At 34.3% G+C, this 19620-nt stretch overlaps 1 protein-coding gene across 2 annotated transcripts in view; it reads right to left on the bottom strand.

Moving 5' to 3' along the window:
* DYNC2H1 (dynein cytoplasmic 2 heavy chain 1) overlaps positions 1-19620 on the bottom strand; it is a 330688-nt gene that overhangs the window by 111954 nt on the left and 199114 nt on the right. For both annotated transcript variants that reach the window (XM_057490362.1, XM_057490363.1), the window contains 4 exons: positions 18996-19156; positions 15940-16065; positions 13070-13180; positions 3915-4070 (listed from right to left, as the gene is read on the bottom strand). In XM_057490362.1, coding sequence (XP_057346345.1) covers positions 3915-4070; positions 13070-13180; positions 15940-16065; positions 18996-19156 — 554 coding nt within the window. The remainder of the gene's footprint in view (positions 1-3914; positions 4071-13069; positions 13181-15939; positions 16066-18995; positions 19157-19620) is intronic.

The following is a 19620-nucleotide window of genomic DNA, read 5'->3' as shown; positions in this document are numbered from 1 at the left end:
AGGGGTCAATCAAACTAGAAGATATAACCATTACAAATATCTATGGACTCAGCACAGGAGCACCTACTTAGGGAAATGGAATGGGAAAACAGAATGCAATGCATTCATTCATTCTAGGAGACTTCAACACTTCCCTCACTCCAAAGGACAGATCAACAAGATAGAAAATAAGTAAGGACACAGAGGCACTAAAAAACACATTAGAACAGATGGACTTAACAGACATGTACAGAACTTTACACCCAACAGCAATAGAATGCACATTCTTCTCAAGGGCACATCGAACATTTTCAAGAATGGACCATATACTAGGCCACAAAAAGAGCCTCAGTAAATTCAAAAAGATTAAAATTGTACCAACCAGCTCTTCAAATCACAAAGGAATGAAACTAGAAATAAATTATGCTAAGAAAACAAAAAAGCCCACAAAATATGGAGGCTGCACAACATGCTCCTAAGTAGCCAATGGATCAATGACCAAATTAAAATGTAGATCAAGCAATATATGGAGACAAATGACAACAATAATTCAACACTGCAAAATCTGTGGGACACAGCAAAGGTGATGCTAAGAGGGAAGTATATTGCAATACAGGCCTACCTCAGGAAAGAAGAACAATCCCACAGGAATGGTTTAAACTCACAATTAATGAAAGTAGAAAAAGAAGAATAAATGAGACCCAAAGTCAGTAGAAGGAGGGAGTTAATAAAGATTGGAGCATAAATAAAGAAAATCGAGAAGAATGAAACAATAGAATCAATGAAAGCAGGAGCTACTTCCTTGAGAAAACAAACAAAATAGATAAATCCCTAGCCAGACTTATCAAGGAAAAAAGGGAGTCTACACACATAAACAGAATCAGAAATGAGAAAGGAAAAATCACTATGGACACCACAGAAATACAAAGAATTATGAGAGAATACTATGAAAAATCATACACTAACAAACTGGTTAACCTAAAAGAAATGGACAACTTTCTAGAAAAATACAACCTTCCAAGGTTGACCCAGAAAGAAACAGAAAATCTGAACAGACCAAGTACCAGCAGCTAAATTGAAATGGTAATCAAAAAACTGCTTAAGAACAAAACCCTTGAACCAGATGGTTTCACTAATGAATTTTATCAAACATCTAGTGAAGACCTAATACCCATTCTGCTTACAGTATTCCAAAAAGTAGAAGAGGAGGGAATACTCCCAAACTCATTCTATGAGGACAACATCACTCTAATACCAAAACCAGGCAAGGACACTGCAAAAAAATAAAATTACAGACCAATGTCCATAATGAACATAGATGCAAAAATACTCAACAAAATATTAGCAAACCAAATTCAAAAACACATCAAAAAGATCATCCATCATGATCAAGTGGGATTCATCCCAGGGATGCAAGGATGGTACAACATTCGAATATCCATCAGCATCATCCAGCACATCAACGAAAAGAAGGACAAAAACCACATGATCATCTCCATAGATGCTGAAAAAGCATTTGACAAAATTCAACATCCATTCATGATAAAAACTCTTGACAAAATGGGTATAGAGGGTAAGTACCTCAACATAATAACGGCCATATATGACACACTCACAGCCAACATCATACTTAACAGTGAAAAGCTGAAAGCTTTTCCTTTAAGATGGGGAACAAGACAAGGATGCCCACTCTCCCCACTTTTATCCAACATAGTTCTGGAGGTCCTAGCAATGGCAATCAGAAAACACAAAGAAATAAAAGGCTTCCAGATTGGCAAGGAAGAAGTTAAATTGTCCCTGCTTGAAGATGACATAATACTGTACATAAAATACTCTAAAGAATCCACTCCAAAACTACTAGATCTAAAATAAAAATTCAACAATGTTGCAGGATACAAAATTAATACACGGAAATCTGTTGCATTCCTATACACTAATTAAACTAGCAGAAAGAGATATCAGGAAAACAATTCCATTCACAATTGCATCAAAAAGAATAAAATACATAGGAATAAACCTAACCAAGGAAGTAAAAGACCTATACTCTGAAAACTACAAGACACTCATGAGAGAAATTAAACAAGATACCAATAAATGGAAACACATCCCATGCTCATGCATAGGAAGAATTAATATTGTCATAGGGCCATCCTGCCTAAAGCAATCTACAGATTCAATGCAATTCCTATTAAAATAACAACAGCACTCTTCAACGAACTAGAACAAATAGTTCTAAAATTCATATGGAACCACAAAAGACCCTGAATAGCCAAAGCAATCCTGAGAAGAAAGAATAAAGTAGGGGGAATCACGGTCCCTGACTTCAAGCTTTACTACAAAGCCACAGTAATCAAGACAATTTGGTACTGGCACAAGAACAGACCCACAGACTAATGGAACAGTCTAGAAAATCCAGATATAAACCAAAGCATATAAAGTCAATTAATATATGATAAAGGACCCATGGATATACAGTGGGGAAATGACAGCCTCTTCAACAGCTGGTGTTGGCAAACTGGACAGCAACATGCAAGAAAATGAAACGCGATTATTGTCTAACCCCATACACAAAAGTAAACTCAAAATGGATCAAAGACCTGAATGTAAGTCATAAAACCATAAAACTCTTAGAAGAAAATATAGGCAAAAATCTCTTGAATAGAAACATGAGCAACATTTTCCTGAATGCATCTTCTTGAGCAAGGGAAACAAAATAAAAAATGAACAAATGGGACTACATCACGCTGAAAAGCTTCTGTACAGCAAAGGACACCATCAGCAGAACAAAAGGTATCCTACAGTATGGGAGAATATATTTGTAAATGACATATTTGACAAGGGGTTAACATCCAAAATATATAAAGAACTCACACATCTCAAGACCCAAAAAGCAAATAACCATATTAAAAAATGGGCAGAGGATATGAACAGACACAGAAAGAAATTCCGATGGCCAACATGCACATGAAAAGATGCTTCACATCACTAATAATCAGGGAAATGCAAATTAAAACCACAACGAAATATCATGTCACACCAGTTATGATGGCCAACATCAAAAAGAAAAACAACAAATGCTGGCAATGATGAGGAGAAAGGGGAACCCTCCTATACTGCTGGTGGGAATGTAAACTAGTTCAACCACTGTGGAAAGCAGTATGGAGGTTCCTCAAAAAATTGAATAGAAATAAGAATAGTTAAATAATTAAACAGAAATACCATTTCTAAAAATAGAAATACCATTTGACCCAGGAATTCCACTCCTAGGAATTTACCCTAAGAATGCAAGAGCCCAGTTTGAAAAAGACAACCCTTATGTTTATTGCAGCACTATTTACAATAGCCAAGAAATGGAAGCAACCTAAGTGTCCATCAGTAGATGAATGGATAAAGAAGATGTGGTACATATACACAATGGAATATTATTCAGCCATAAGAAGAAAACAAATCCTACCATTTGCAACAACATGGATGGAGCTAGAGGGTATTATGCTCAGTGAAATAAGCCAGGCAGAGACACTAGTACGAAATGATTTCACTCATCTGTGGAGCATAAGAACAAAGCAAAAACTGAGGGAACTGAACAGCAGCAGACTCACAGAACCCAAGAATGGACTAACAGTTGCCAAAGGGAAAGGGACTGGGGAGGATCAGTGAGAAGGGAGGTTTAAGGGGAATAAGGGGCATTACGATTAGCACACATAACATAGGGGGCAGGCCATGGGAAGGCAGTATAGCACAGAGAAGGCCAATAGTGACTCTATAGCATGTTACTATGCTGATGGACAGTGACTATAATGGGGTATGTGGTGGGGACTTGAGAATGGGGGTAATCTAGTAACCATAATGTTGCTCATGTGTTTGTATATTAATGATACCAAAATTAAAAAAAACATGTACAGCTTAGAATAGATCAAAGACATCTTCTTACTTACCTGTGGAATATAATTTCTTCTTTCCTGACATGCAGCATGAAACCATGCAAAACTGAAGAGAGCATGAGCTCGATGTACATTATCTTTTTTGCTAATTTGCTCAGGAGTCCAAGATTCATAAGTACGCATTAAATTCTTCTTCAAACCCGGAGGAGACTAAAGAAATAAAAATTAACAGACTTCATATTGTTTAAAATCATACAAATAAAATAATCCATTTAACATTCGTGAGAACACATTTTAATGAAAATTTTCACCATTACCAAGGTTGATTTACATTATTTTATGTAACTTCTGAGTGTATAGACATTAAAACTAGTTTTAAACTTATACCTAAATGTTCATTTCAATTATAAACCCAATAGTTAAATAACTATATATTTTTTAAATGATTATATTTTTGAAAATTATATTGAAAAATTATTAGCTTTTCCAATTAAAAAAATTCTATATAACCAACAATACTAAAAATAACCAAAATACTTTTATTTGATCCTTGAGGTATTTTACTGAAACTAAATCATCACTTGTAATACGAATGTTATAGTCATTGTTATGGGCAGGTGTTTTTTACTTTAATATGCTATTACTCCCTCTTCAGGTGCTCTTTAAATTTTCATGAGGCCTTCAACATACTATTTACATTTAGTGTTATCCATTCATCCTTGCACATTAGTCCATGACAATTAAAATGGGTATCACTTCTTCTAGGCTCATAAACACAAATTAAAACCCAGGAACTGAAATTGTATGTTGAACTAATACTCATTCAAAAAACAGTTGCTGTAAGGGGCATTATGATTAGCACACATAACATGGGATTGGGGGGGCATGGGGAAGGCAGTATAGCACAGAGAAGACAAGTAGTGACTCTATAGCATCTTACTACGCTGACAGACAGTGACTATAATGGGGTATGTGGGGGGAAATTGATAATGGGGGGAATCTAGCAACCACAATGTTGCTCATGTGATTGTATATTAATGATCCCAAAATTTAAAAAAAGGAAAAGGAAAAGGAAAAAAAAAAAAAAACAGTTGCTGACATGTCCAGAATCCATTACATTTTTAAATCACCAAAGTGAAAAAACACTTAGATTTCTTAGAAAAAGAGCAGAATAAACCCATTTCCAAAAACAATTTCTTCTAGTATTAAAAGAAATTAATGTGAATTATCTAATTTATTTTAGCTTGTTTTAAAAGCAAAAATTTTTCTCCAAAATGGTTTCTAACATAAAAATAATAAATAATTTAAGGCAGTATTTTAAGAATATTTGCTAAAAAGAATCTTTGCAATCCTTGCCTTTTTTTTTCTCAAAGACTTTTTGTATAAATGGAAAAAAAACATTGATTTACTAAGTACATATCCAAGTTTATACTTTTTAAATGAAAATATTTTATGATTATGAAACATCTACAAAATATTATCAAAGGATAGACCAAATTTTCAAGTACTGTTCAATAAAATATAACATTAATAGGAAAATTAACAACCACTTAGGAGTTTTTTTAAAAAGGCCCTATATTAAAGATTATGCAAAATGAATAAATCATTGGGGGGCTGCAGAGAAAAAGATGGCAGAGTAGGAAGACAAGTCCAAAACCTCCTCTCAAAAACACATAAAAGAACAAAACACAGCAAATAAATCTAAACCTGAAAATGACCTGAGGACTGCAGAACAGACCACCTACACCTGGGGAAGATGAGAAGACCACCTGGAAAAGAGTGAAGTGGCAGAGCCACAGAGGAGTGGGGCCCAAGACCTCCCCACCACCCAGCCCACAGAGGGGATGAAGAGCAACAGAGCGGGGAGGGGAAAGGAGCTCAGGAGCCCCGGAGACCTGTCCCAGGAGCACACGTCCACACTACATTGGATTCTGGTGATTAGTGGGGCTGTACACCAGGGACAGCTCAAACATTCTGGGAGGCTGAGACTGCAACCACTTGTGGAGGAGAGGCATGCTAGGCCAGTTCTGAGACCCAAAGCAGAGGCAGCAGTTTGAAAGACTTGCCAGCAGTGGGAGAGATGCCAGAGGGGTGAAGGTTGGATGGAGCTCTCTCTTCATGAGAAAGGGCAGGTGGAGGATACCTCTCCAGCCTTCCCTTGACTCAACAGGTTAGGAACTCTTGGGAGCCCCAGACACTCCACCCCATCACTGGCAACTCAGCCCCAAGTCAGGTCCCTGCATGCACTGCTGGGGAGCCAACCCACTCGGCCCAGCAACAGTGTCAATCTTTGCTGCCTGGCAGGCAGAAGGAGACTCTTCCAGCTTCCTTGCTCCATTTCACCCCAACCGGGAAGTGCCTGTAGGAGCCAAACCCAAGAGCTCCTTCTTACCCACAAGTCCCACCCTGCCCCACAGCTTCACAATGGCCCTGCCCACCCCATTAACACTGTAGCTCTGCCATTGCTGCCAGGTAGGCAGAGGTGGAGCCTGAGGCAAACTGTCTGCCCAGACTAAGACCACTATGGAAGACAGACAGAAAGGCAGCCCTGCGAACTGCCAGGAAGCATAGCAGATCCATCTAAACAAAAGGAAGAAACACAGAAACCCTGACAAAATGAGGAAGCAGAGGAATATGTTCCAAACAAAACTACAGGATAAGACACCAGACAGAGGACTAAATGAAATGGAGATCACCAATTTTCTTTATAAAGATTTCAAAGTAAAAGTCATAAACATGCTCACTGATTTACAAAAAAGTATTCAAGATCTCAAGAAGGAGCTGAAAAAGAAATGGAAGAGCTGAAAAAGAGCCACTCAGCTGAAGAACACAGTAACTGAAATGAAACATCCAATGGAGGGATTTAAGAGTAGATTACTGCAAGTAGAGGAGACACTCAATGAGATGGAAATCAGAGAACAGGAACACAACACAACTGAGGAACAGAGGGGAAAAAAGGTGTCTATGAATGAAAGAATGAGAGAGCTGTGTGATGACTCCAAATGAAACAATATTCTCCAGAAGGAGAAGACAGAAACAAAGGGATAGAAAGTCTCTTTGTGGAAATAATTTGTTGAAAACTTCCCAAGTCTGGAGAAGGAAATAGACACTCAGGTCATGGAAGCACAGAGATCCCCTAACAAAAGGAACCTGAGGAAGACAACCAAGACATATAATTAAAATGGCAAAGATCAAAGACAAGGACACAGTACTGAAAGCAGCCAGAGAAAAAAGATTGCTTATAAAGGAAAGCACATCAGGCTATCAGCAGCCTTCTCAGCAGAAACTTTACAGGCCAGAAGGGAGTGACATGAAATATTTAATGTACTAGAACAAAAGGATCTCCAACCAAGAATTCTCTACCCAGCAAGATTATCATTTAAATTTGAAGCATGAGTTAAACAATTTCCAGATAAACAAAGGTTGAAGGAATTTACCACCACTAAGCCAGCCTTATAGGTTATGTTAAAGGGACTGCTATATATGGATATGTTCCTAAGGCTAAATAGCTTTCACCAGTAAAAACAAACCCAAAATAAAGGTAGTAGACCAATTAACTACCAAGAAAATACAAAATTAAAACAAAACAAACAAAATCAACTATGCATAAAATCAGTAAAGGGATACACAAAAAGTGCAGATTATGACATCTAGTACATAAAGTGTGGAGGAGGAAAAAGAAGAAAAAAGTACCTTTAAATTGTGTTTGAAATAGAGTGATAATCAATTTAATGTAGACTGTTATATAGTAAGCTATCCTTGAACCTTTGGTAACCATAAAACTAAAGCCTATCAAATATACACAAAAGATTAAAGAAGAAAAATCTAATCACAACTAAAGTAAGCCATCAATAAAAAGAAAAGAGTATAAGAGAGGAAGAAAGGAAGGGAGGGAAACTATTAAAACAACCAGAAAACAATAAAATGGCAAAAAGTACATACCTATCAATTATCACCTTCAATGTATCAATCAAAAGACATAGAGTGGCAGAATAAAGAAACAAGACCCATCTACATGCTGCCTACAAGAAATACATTTCAGATCCAAAGACATACACAGACTAAAAGTGAAGGGATGGAAAAAATATTTCATGAAAATAATAGGGAGAAAAAGCAGAAGTAGCAGTACTAAATGGATTTCAAAACAAAAAAAGTAACAGGAGACAAAGATGGACATTACATAATAATAAAGGGGTCAGTCCAACAAGAGGATTTAACCATTATAAATATCTATGCACCCAACATAGGAGCGCCTAAGTATTAACAGATACTAACAGAATTAAAGGGGGAAACAGATTGCAACACATTCATTTTAGGAGACTTTAACACACCATTCATATCAATAGACAGATAAACCATATATAAAAAAAAATAAGGAAACAGAGGCACTGAACAATACATTAGATCAGATGGACTTAACAGATATCTACAGAACATTCCACCCAAAAGCAGAGGATACACATTTTTCTCAAGTGTACATGCAACATTCTCCAGAATAAATCACATACTAGGCCACAGTAAGAGTTCAATAAATAAAAAAGATTGAAATTATATCAAGCAGCTTCTCACACCACAATGGTATGAAACTAAAAATAAATTACAAAAAGAAAACAAAAAGACCTATAAATACATGGAGGCTAAAAAAGTTTCTTTACAATTACAATTATTAAGAATTATTGAAGATTTTCTATCAAATTATAAAACAGTAAAAAATAGATGGTTCCATTGCAAACTAGAACAAATAGTTCTAAAATTTATATGGAACCACAAAACACCCCAAAAAGCCAAAGCAATTCTGAGAAGGAAGAACAAAGCTAGGGGCATTAAGCTCCCTGACTTCAAGCTCTACTTAAAAAGCCACAGTAATCAAAACAATTTGGTATTGTCACAAGAACGTATCCATAGATCAATGGCACAGAATAGAGAGCCCAGATATAAACTCACACATATATGGTCAATTAATATGTGATAAAGGAGTCATGAATATAAATTGGGGAAAAGACAGCCTCTTCTATAACTGGTGTTCAAAAACTGGACAACTACATGTAAGACAATGAAACTGGATTATTGTCTAACTCCATATACAAAAGTAAACTCAAAATGGATCAAAGATCTGAATGTAACTCATGAAACCATAAAACTCTTACAATAAAATAGGCAGGAATCTCTTGAATATAGGTATGAGCCATTTTTTCCTGGACACATCTCCTCAGGCAAGAGAAACAAAATAAAAAATGAACAAGTGGGACTACATCAAACTGAAAAACTTCTGTACAGCAAAGGACCCCATCAGCAGAACAAAAAGGCATCCTACAGTATGGGAGAATATATTCATAAGTGACTCATCTAATAAGTGGTTAACATCCAAAATATATAAAGCACTCATATGCCTCAAGTCCCAAAAAACAAATAACCTGATTAAAAATTTGGTGGAGAACCTAACATACATTTCTCCAAAAAAGAAATTCAGATGGCCAACAGGAACATGAAAAGATGATCCACATTGTTAACCATCAGGGAAATGCAAATTTAAACCACAATTGAGGTATCACCTCACACCAGTTAGAATGGCCACTATCTGAAAGACAAGAAACAACAAATGTTGGCAACGGTGCAGAGAAAGGGGAAACCTCCTACACTGCTGGTGGGAATGTAAATTGTTGCAACTGCTGTGGAAAGCAATCTGGAGATTCCTCAAAATTAAAAATAGAAATACCATTCAATTCAGTAATTCCACTTCCAGGAATTTACTCAAAGAAAACAAAATCTCTGATTCAAAAAGATGTATGCACCCCTATGTTTATCGCCACACTATCTGCAATAGCCAAGACATGGAAGCAACCTAAATGTCCATCGATAGATGAATGGATGAAGATGTGCTACATATACACAATGGAATATTATTCAGTCATGAAAGAAAAAGAAAAGCCATTTGCAACAACATGGATGTATCTAGAGGGTATTATGCTCAGTGAAATAAGGCAGGTGGAGAAAGACAAATACCATATGGTTTCACTTATTTGTGGAATATAAAAACAAAGCAAAAGAGAAGGAATAAAACAGCAGTAGACTCTAGACACTGAGAACTGACTAGTGGTTACCAAGGGGGAGCTGTTGGGGCAAGTATGGCAGGACTGTGAGGAGGATAAAAGGGCCAATAATTAGCAATCACATCATAAGTTGGTCATGGGGCTGGTAGTACAGCATGGAGACTATAGTCAGTGATTCTGTAACATCTTTCTACATTGACAGATAGTAACTGCCTAGAAGGAGTGAGGATTTAAAAATATGGGTAACTGTTGAACCACTGCATTGTACATTTGAAACCAATATAAGATTTGTATCAATGATATGTCAATTTTAAAAAAACCTTGAAAAGATCCACACCCTTTAATGTGGTAGCACTTTCTGTAGAAATATTTTAAGAAAATACTCCTTTAAGAAAATCAGTTATCTATACCACGATGTTTATAGCAATTATGTAATAAAATTTGGCAATAATTAAAACAAAAAAAATGAAAAAATCATATACCATCACAAATAAAATCATACACAAATACAGACTATTTGAAGAATAGCAAAATGAAAACACTAACATGTCAAATTATTAGATAAAGCCAAAGATATATTCAATGGCAAATTAACAGACTTAAAACAATTTCAATTTCAATATATGCAGGTAAATATAAATCAACTAAGCCACACAAGAAATCATGAAGAACAAAAGCAAATACAAATCTGAGGAAAACATAAGGAAAAATAAATAAGGAATTTCAGCACACAGAAAAGAATTTTTTAAAAAGTAAATTAATAAGTCTGACATGTTAGAATAAATTTTTTAAAACAACCTTGGCAACTAATCAAAACAGAAAAAATAAACAATAAAATGGAAATTAAACTATTTTTAAAGATAATATATATATGTGTATACATATATGTACATTCAGTAATAATTTTTCACATAACAAACTGCATTATTTTGTAGGTTAAAATCATCTACATTATTTAAGAAATAGAAAAACAAATTAACCAACAATTTAAACTCAAAATTTCCATAAAAATATATTCAAATTACCTTCTAACTCTAGATTTATTGAAATATTTACTGTGTTCTTCCTACATGTCAGGTATCATAAGAGAAGTATAAGAAAATGAGAAGAAAAATAGTCCATTTTCATGGTTTATACAATTCAGTTCTAGATGGAGTTTAGTGGAAAAACTACACTGGGAGAGTGGCTAGAGAAGATTCTGGGAAGGTTTTTTTTAATTAAACATTATAATAACATTCATTCAATTAACATATTTCCAAATATTATATAATGTTTGCATTCCTAAATTAGTCCTTACCCCTTTTCTTCTTTAAATGACACTGACACCTTCAGATGAAAACTAAGAATAGAAGTATAGGTCTAAAATAACAGGGAGCTAAACACTAATAAGACATTTTTCTTCAGAAACAAAGAATATACAAAACAAGTTTCTACAAATCAAGAGATAATACAAGAACCTCATTTATTATAAAGTGTTTAAAAATTTTAATGCAGTGTTATTATTTTATTTATGACTTTGACCACTTACATAATATCATTATAACACATATGGTTTTGGATATATCGAGTATGGGGGGGATCTGCCAAGCATTGTATATTAGAAGGGTAGACAGATGGACAGATAAAAAGGAAGGATGAGAGGAAACAAACACTGAAAATCTAACTTAGCTATGTCAAAAAACAAGTAATACGAAAACTGATAACCATGTACCAAAAAAATGAACTTGGACCCTTATCTAACACCATATGTAAACATTAATTCAAAATGGATTGAAGACCTAAACATAAGACCTGAAACTATAAAACTCCTAGAAGAAAGCATGGGAAAAGCTTTGTTACATTGGTTGGCCATGATGTTTTGAATATGATATCAAAAACACAGACACAAAAGAGACAAATGGGAGTACATCAAACTTTTTAAAAAGATCTTTAAAAAATATCAAAGAAAACAACCAACACAGTGGTAAGACAACCCTATGGACTGGGAGAAAAGATCTGTAAACTATATATCTGAAAAGGAACTCCTACAACTCAACAACAGAATATATAAAAAACTACTACAAACTCAACAACAAAAAATTAATCCAATTAAAAAATGGGTAAAGAATTCGAATGAACATTACTCCAAAGCAGATATACAAATGGCCAAACGAGCATATGAAAAGATGTTCAACATAACTAATTATCAAGGAAATGCAAATCAGAACTACAGTGATACATCACTGCACATCATTAGGATGGCCACTATTAAAGAAAACAAAACAGAAAATAAGAAGTGCTAGCAAGGAAGCAGAGAAATTGTGTGTGGTTGGTGGGAATATAAAGTAGCATACTTCAACAGAAAACAGTATGGAGAATTCTCAAACACTTAAAAATAGAATTACCACATAATCCAGCAATTCCATCTTTAGGTATATATCCAAAAAAAAATGAAAATAGTATCTCAAAGAGATATTTGTCCACCCATGTTCATTACAGCACTATTTACAATAGTCAAAGGTAGAAAACCTAAATGTCCACGGGCAGATGAATGTATAAAGAAAACACAGTATATACATACAATGGGATATTATTCAACCTTCAAAAAAGAAGGCAATCCTGTCATATACTACAACGTGGATGAACATTGAGAATCTTATGCCAAGTAAAATATAAGCCAGTCACAAAAAAAAAGCTATACTACATGATTCTACTTATATAAGGTATCTAAAATAGTCACACTCATAGAAACAGAAAGTAGTATAGTGATTTAGTGATTGCCAGGTGTGGAAGGAGAAGGAAATGGGTAGTTGCTCTTCAATGGATACAGTCTGTTTTACAAGATGAAAAAGTTCTAAAGACCTGTTACACAACAAGATAGGCATAATTAACACAATGGTACTATACATTTAAGAATGGTTACAATGGTAAATTGCATGTTACACGTCTTTTACTATGATAAACACAATGAAACTTCAAATTTATGAAATAAATTTGAAAGGAAAGTTTAAATGTATTTTTATAAATATCGTATGCTATTACTTATGCATATTTTATTTCACCTAAATGTAAAGGGAAGTTTCTGTGTGTTTCATATAATAGATGGTTGTTTACAGAGCTTTAGAAGGATGTAGAGATTACTGCACTTATACAACTAGTGAATTGAATTTTAAAACTTACCTCATATGTTATCTTCAAACTTGACTGTAATAAAATAGAAGTAAAGTTGGGATGGACTTCTGTAGTCAGCCAAAGACGAAAGGTATCTTTAGGTTGAAGAGTATTCAATTCCTTGTTTATGAAAACAACAATACAAATCTACTTAAATATACACACAAATGTCCATTTTATAATTATTAATGAGTAATTTTTCATACTCAGATCTTTCTATGACATTCTGATATTTGTTAATGTTCTGATTATATTTCCTTTACATTTTCATCTTCCCTGTAAGAAGCTTAGTGTAATAGATAAGAACTTAGATTTGGAACTAGGCCAATTACATTGAGATCCAAATTCTACTACTCATTTGCTATGTGACTTTGGGTACTATAATAATAGTACCTACCTCATAGGATTGTGTAAAACATTTAAAACAGTACCTGGCATACAGTAAGTACAAAATAAATGTTAGCTGTTAATTGCTATGCTCAACCACCAGCCATCTTCAGGCCTTCAGATTTTCATTGCTTCAACACATACTTCCACAAAAGTTACATAATGATATCAAGTCCTTCATTTATAATTTTAGTGTATCCTATTGCCTATATGAATTTAAACCTTTACTATACAAATTCATCCACCCATGCTGTTTGCTTTAGTCACTTATTCACATTTTTTTGCCTCTGTGTCTTTACTCATATTATTTTCTTTATAACCTAACAAATGCTTACTCATCTATCAAAATCTAATTTATCTGTCTTAAAGGATATCTTCTCCCACTGTTCACTACCACAACAGTCTCAGGCAGAATTAATTACTAATGGAATTTTCTAAATTCTCTTCTCTACTACAATACAGTCATTAACGTGGTCTGTCTCTTCTAAATCAAGTTCCTAGGAAGCAAGTACACATTTGGTTTTAATGAATACCTAGGACAGACAATTCTTTTTTTTTCTGTCCTCAGCAAGTGTCTGCAGAATGGATAAAAGACAAAAGAAATATTTAGAGCTCTAAAAGAGAATAAAGTCTAAAAATTATTTTAATAAATATAATCTATGTATAATATTAACATTATTACTATAATATGAAAGGTAGAGTTAAGCTGACCAAAAACAGCAAAAGAATTGGCCATAAAAAACATTGTTTTTGCTTAAAATCATAAATTCTTAAATGATACCTAATAATAATTTAAAATATAAAATTTATAAAACATTTTGCCTTGGGTTAGCACATTTTAAGAAAAGGTAAAATAAAAACATTTGTGATACAGTTGGGCTTAAAATAAATTTGTAAACTTATATCCAAATAATTCATCCAAACTTCCCAAAAGAATTTTTTTGTTATAATCTACCCTGCATTCTTCAAAAATTTATAATTAAGATTTTCTTCCAAAGTAATAAATGTGATTGTATTTTATGTAGATTAATAGCTATCAGTCTGGAACAGAAAGCAGGATTCAAGTATTCATAGGTCTTTATGTTTTAAAAATTTACATTTTTCTAAATTAGCGATTTGAATACTCATACATACCTCAGTTCCAAAATCTATGTATCTACTTCTGATTATAAGTAAAGAATCATCATGGTCCATCAGTTCATTCACTCAGTTATTAGCTTATTCATCAAAGATTCATTGATTACCTATTTTGTGCAAGGTACTATACAGTTGCTGATTTATTAGGACTGCACAAATTTTCAACACATCACAATTAGGCTAGCTCCTCTATTAATCCACTCTATTCTGTTAGATTCTATTCTAAATAATACCTCTGCCGATTGATTAATTAATTATTAACTCCCACTAAGGCTCTCCTTTGATTCTCTATGTCCGAGTGTTAGGTAGAAAGTTAGACATGAGCAGCTGGGGAAGGGGAAGATAAAATTCAAGGAAAAACCACCCAAACCCTGTCCAGCTGGGGCAGGCCTCCCACTTGAAAACAACAAAGGTTTTGCAGGGAGATAATTTCCTTGCCTGTCAGGACCAGGCCAATCCGGTCCCAACCAGATCACAACATCACAACACAGGTGCAATCAACAAAACTGACAATCGCCCATACCAGACCGTATCATAATCTCATTAAAATAATATATACATTGTTGTTTTGCTCCTATACCCCTTCTCCCCACCCCCCACTCTGTGGGCTTTCTGTGGGCATTCTGGGAAAGGACATATGCATCAACAGGGATGGCTATATAAGTGGACCTGTCAATCAAATGACCACACCTCAATCAAAGAGGCACCTCCTAGCCAGGATGTAACAAAAAGGCCTCCTGCCTAAAGGATAGAAGCCTTTGTCTACCTTCACTCTGGCCCACTCTTCCCTTAGTGTATATTCAAACAAACTTTCACTCTGCTTTGCTGTTGTGTCTCTGCCTTCCAATTCTTTGTTTCAGTGGGGACAAGAACTGAGGAAAACAAACTCAACCTGCAACACTAGGACAAAAATTCTAAGCTCTTCTGCATGGCTCGCAGGGTACTCAGTAATACAGCCCTTCCTAGCCATACAACTCCATTGCCCCATGTTGCTCTGCCTGGCCCTTCCAGAACTTTCAAAAACATCTTCATGTACACCTCTACCACCACATCTCTTTTTTGTGCTGCTGGAATTAACTCTGATACCCATATTTTCTCCCCTTACAGTTAGCTAAAACACATAATATAGCCTTTAAAGAACAGCTCACCTCATCTTTCACCACCCAAGACCATATCCATGTACAAAAATATATATTCGAGAAGAAAATACTTAACAGACTTTAAATGAACTTCCCAAATACTAATTTTTTCAAAACATCATGAATAGTTATGACATTTTTTAATGCTGATGTTCCTTGTCAATTACTGAATTGAGCAGATTAGACATTATTTGCACCACATTTATCTGAATCTACCTTTTCCAGAACTGGCAGCCAAGATACCACAAGATGTAAGTTCTTCAAACAGAGCCAGTCTCCACTGTGGGCACATTCTTTCAGCATTTGGATTGCTAAATCAGCTTGACCTTGACCCATGGCAACCTGCAAAAACAAAGAACAAAATTAAAGAAAGATACCTGATAAGAACATCAGATATTTAAGTTATCCTGCCACACATGCTAAACTAACTCAATCACTATAATCAGGGTTATAAATTTTTAATAAGAAATACCAGACTTTGTTGTCATTTCCAACACTTGGTCTTGTTTTTGTTCTTACATCAATGGCATATTTCTAGAATTTTTTCTAGGTATTAAAATTATATTATCATTACAGGTTTGCAAGTTATAGAATAGGATAAATAATTATGTAATTCTTACCCTCTTGAACATGGACCTTAACAATAAATTAATTTTTAAAAAACTATAGTCTTACTGAATTCTTTGAAGGGTTTAACATTAATATTGACACTTCCTTGAAATTGCTTTTCTTGTAATTTTTCCAAAATTCCAATAGTTAATATTCTAACTATTTAACTGTGTAATTCCATAGCCCTTTACCATTTAGAAAATCCTAATGTGTTGGTGGTGGGCCTCAAGCCCTCTGCTCCTCTATTGCTTCCCAGGGCGAGGAGGGAGGGAGGACAAAGAGAGAGAAAAAGAGAAAGAGGGAGGAGAGAAAATGAAGAGAGGGAGAATGAGAGTCCTGATCTCATTGGAATTCCATCACAATTTTTCTAAATCCTACAGTCCATCTACACTTAGTATACTCATGTAGTGAAATAGGCCTCTTTATAAAATAAAAACTGCCAAGCATTAGAAGTATTCAAGCATATGTTGAAAGAACCTAGATAACAGATTCAATACATGAGATTTCTGTATTATTTGATGCTTGGACTAGGGGACTACTTAAGTGTAAGACTCTACAGAAGTTGTTGTCAAGAAGCTTTAGAGTGGCTTTGTGTCACTTACCATGTCAAGTCTAAACTCATGTTTTTTTTAAGGATAATTTACTTGTATATTAGCACAGCTATATCTGTGTGTGTATTTATATGTATATAAAATTGATGAGTATACATATATTGAGACTCCTGGCTCAAATTTTTTATTGGGTTCGTGGTCGACCAGCTTCAAAGAGTACTGTTCCAGATTACTTCAAACCACAGTCATTTCTTCTTTCATAATAAATACAAGATAGCATTTCACTGTTTTTTAGTTGACTTTTACAAGTATTGATTTTGGTTTCCAATTAGACTATAAAGTCTTTGAGAGTAGGGACCATGTCTAATTCATTGCATACTAAAGCATGCAACAAAACAGGCAATAAAAACTCATGTATTTTTTTCCAGATCAAACTTGTCACTAAGTTAATAGTGGAGATGAAGCAATTTACTGGTTGAGTTGTACATATTAGTTTGCCATTATTAAAATGGAAAAAAAAAGGCATGTACAACAGAGTCAGAGAAAAAGAAAGGATAAGTATTTTCCTGAACTGAAATGCCAGCTAAAAATAGACAACTCAAAATTTTCCATAAGTCATAAAACATGTGAAAATAGCTTAAAGGTTCATGAAACCTTAGAAGAAAATACGTACTATAAGAAAAAAATTTGTCTTTATAAAGCACAACAGGAAAATGTCAAGATAGTTAGCCCTCCTGAAAAATACCAATTTCTTGAATTAAATATTATTTTTTTCACATTAAGACTATATTATCCTTAGCACATATATTCAACATAGAGATAAAAGTTTTAAAATAGAAGTATGAATATATCCATATTTAAAAGTTTTACTATATTAAACAATTTTGCAAGTTTATACTCAACCTCCAGAAGTTTAAATAGTCAAACCTGTTAATGCAAATAGTTTTACCTTTCTGCCAAAGCTAGCATAGATACAGTCTATGGAAAAGTGCTTCACCTTCCTAAAGATGCCTCACTGAAAACTGAGTACTGTCGCAATGAATATACTAACATACTGACACTGGGACCAAATGAAACTCACTAGAGCTGGACAATGGAAAACCTGCACAACTGAACCTAACTCTCTATTCTGCTACCTTCTGTTTATATTGATGATAAAATTCTTACTTTTCAATTTTTGGTTGCTTGAAGTATTTGCTTTTTTAATCATTATTAATTATTTTCCCAATGAAAAAGTTTTATTTATTAATTTATCATCAATTATGCATGAATTAATACATTTTCAACCATGCATGCAAACTGAATTGAAAAAAGGAGGTAACCTAAACCAAAAAATCCCCAAAGTTCCTAAGTTTACCTCAGGAAAAAGCAGTATCATTATATTAGATAAATTTCACTAAAAAATATATGTATTTCTATCATTTCAGTTTTGGATGTAAATGTTGTGGTGGTTTTCTATAAAAGCATCCAAATAAACTTTTAAAAGTTATTCTCAAAATACAAGCAGATATACTAGTTTCCTATTAAAGCTTTAACAAATTACCACAATTTAGTGCCCTAAAACTAGATAAATTAATTTTCTTACCAGACATCTGAAGGTTAGAAGTTCTATGTCTAAAATCAAGGTTTCAAGAGTTTGAAAATAAAGGTAGTACTACATGTCTGTGTTATTTTTGGAAGCTCTAGAGGAGAATCCCTCCCTTCCCTTTTCCAGTTTCTAGAAACACCCTACATTTTTCTGCTTGTGGCCCCTTCCTCCATCTTCAAAGTCAGGAGAATAGCTTCCTCTCACCTCTCTAACCTCTGCTTCTACCATCACATCTTCCTTCCCTCTGCCCAGCTGTCTCTTATAGGGACTGTTGTGATTATACTGGGCCCACCTGGATAATCCAGGATAATCTCTCCATGTCAAGTTGCTTAATTTATTTACACATGCAAAGTTCTTTTTGCCACATAAAGTAACAAATTCACAGGTTCTGAGGGTCAGGTTGTCAGCACTTTAGAGGACTTTATTTGGCTTACCACCACAACAAAAAATGTTTCACTAATAGAATCAAGTATGGCAGGAAGAGCAATAACTGTAGCAAAAACTGCAGGGTAATATATACTGACCTGGTGATAACATGCTCCGCTTCTTTCAGCACTAGCAAGTTCTTGAAGTTCCTGAGAAGGATCAGCACCCGGGGAAATAATTATCAAGATGGGCTCAATTTCTAGTGTCTCTTTGTACAAACGTTTGAGGTTTAGAGGAAGTGGAGACAACTCTTTGAGTCCTAAAAGATACATTAAAGAAATTAAAAATAAAAAGCAATGTGAACCAGAAAAAAGGTCTATTAAAACTAATTACATGATACATAGTAGAACATAACTAAGTGAATTATAATTTCATACATATTAAAATTATTCACATCCTAGTACTAATAACTAACATTTATTGATTGTTTAAGGTGTCATTTTTCTTAGTGCTTTACATCTGTGATAAAAATCTAATAATTACACCACCACCAAGAAGTAGATTACCACAGTTAACAGATAAAGAAACACACAGTCAGTATTATGGTCTTAATATTTGACTCTCTCCCTACAAGAGAGGATTGAACCCAACCATCCATCTATACAGATTTCATCCATCTATATGATAATTAAGTGCCTACTCTGTGCCATGCATGTGGGGACTGATTTCAACATGATAGGATTAACAATTTTACTCTCAAAGGGCAAAATTGTTTCTTTTTTT

The sequence above is a fragment of the Manis pentadactyla genome, chromosome 13 (assembly GCF_030020395.1).
Source record: "Manis pentadactyla isolate mManPen7 chromosome 13, mManPen7.hap1, whole genome shotgun sequence".
Classification (NCBI taxonomy): Eukaryota; Metazoa; Chordata; class Mammalia; order Pholidota; family Manidae; genus Manis; species Manis pentadactyla.
The sequence above is the reverse complement of the archived record's forward strand: the minus strand, read 5'-3'. Positions and strand labels throughout refer to the sequence as shown.